Source organism: Charadrius vociferus, unplaced genomic scaffold, assembly GCF_000708025.1.
Source record: "Charadrius vociferus isolate BGI_N301 unplaced genomic scaffold, ASM70802v2 scaffold259, whole genome shotgun sequence".
Lineage (NCBI taxonomy): Eukaryota > Metazoa > Chordata > Aves > Charadriiformes > Charadriidae > Charadrius > Charadrius vociferus.
This window is the reverse complement of record NW_009661368.1, coordinates 3,749,054-3,749,723: the sequence shown is the minus strand read 5'-3', so window position 1 is coordinate 3,749,723 and position 670 is coordinate 3,749,054. Positions and strand designations below refer to the sequence as shown.

General features: G+C 66.0%; 1 protein-coding gene across 1 annotated transcript in view; it reads left to right on the top strand.

The window, feature by feature from the left end:
* The first annotated feature begins 16 nt into the window (after positions 1-16).
* Positions 17-670, top strand: part of SLC12A5 (solute carrier family 12 (potassium/chloride transporter), member 5) — a 13,964-nt gene continuing 13,310 nt past the window's right edge. The window contains 2 exon segments of the mRNA XM_009893513.1: positions 17-244; positions 458-604. Coding sequence (XP_009891815.1) covers positions 17-244; positions 458-604 — 375 coding nt within the window.

Genomic DNA, 670 nt, shown 5'->3' with positions numbered 1-670 from the left:
CCCAGCGGCGCCAGCCATGCTCGGTGGAGATGGGGTGGCATCTGGCGAAGTCCCGGGGCTGGCCTGGGTCCCGAGGGACTGTCCTCACAGCTTGGGGCTCTGCTCTCCGCAGGAGGAGATGGACACCAGCCCCATGGTCTCGTCCCTGCTGAGCGGGTTGGCCAACTACACCAACCTGCCACAGGGCAGCCGGGAGCACGAGGAGGCTGAGAACAATGATGGGGGCAAAAAGAAGCCGGTGCAGGTGAGGGATGCAGGAGGGACGCAGCCCCTTCTCCCGGCCCCTGCCTGTGCAGTGCCAGGCCACGGGTTGCCCCGGGGACAGCCGGGTCCCTCGGCCAATGCCAGGGGAACGGTTTCACCCGGGGTCTCCGACTGCGTTGCAGTAGGAGTGGGACCCCTCGCTCCTCTGCCAGCCAGACCTGTGAGCCCTGATGGCTGCCCGCTCTCTTGGCAGGCCCCACGGATGGGCACCTTCATGGGCGTCTACCTGCCCTGCCTTCAGAACATCTTTGGGGTCATTCTCTTCCTGCGCCTCACCTGGGTGGTGGGGATCGCTGGCATCATGGAGTCCTTCTGCATGGTCTTCCTCTGCTGCTCCTGCGTAAGTGACAGAGCTGGCTGGGCCCCTGCTGGCCTTGCTTGGGGTCTGGGGGTCACCAGCCAGGCT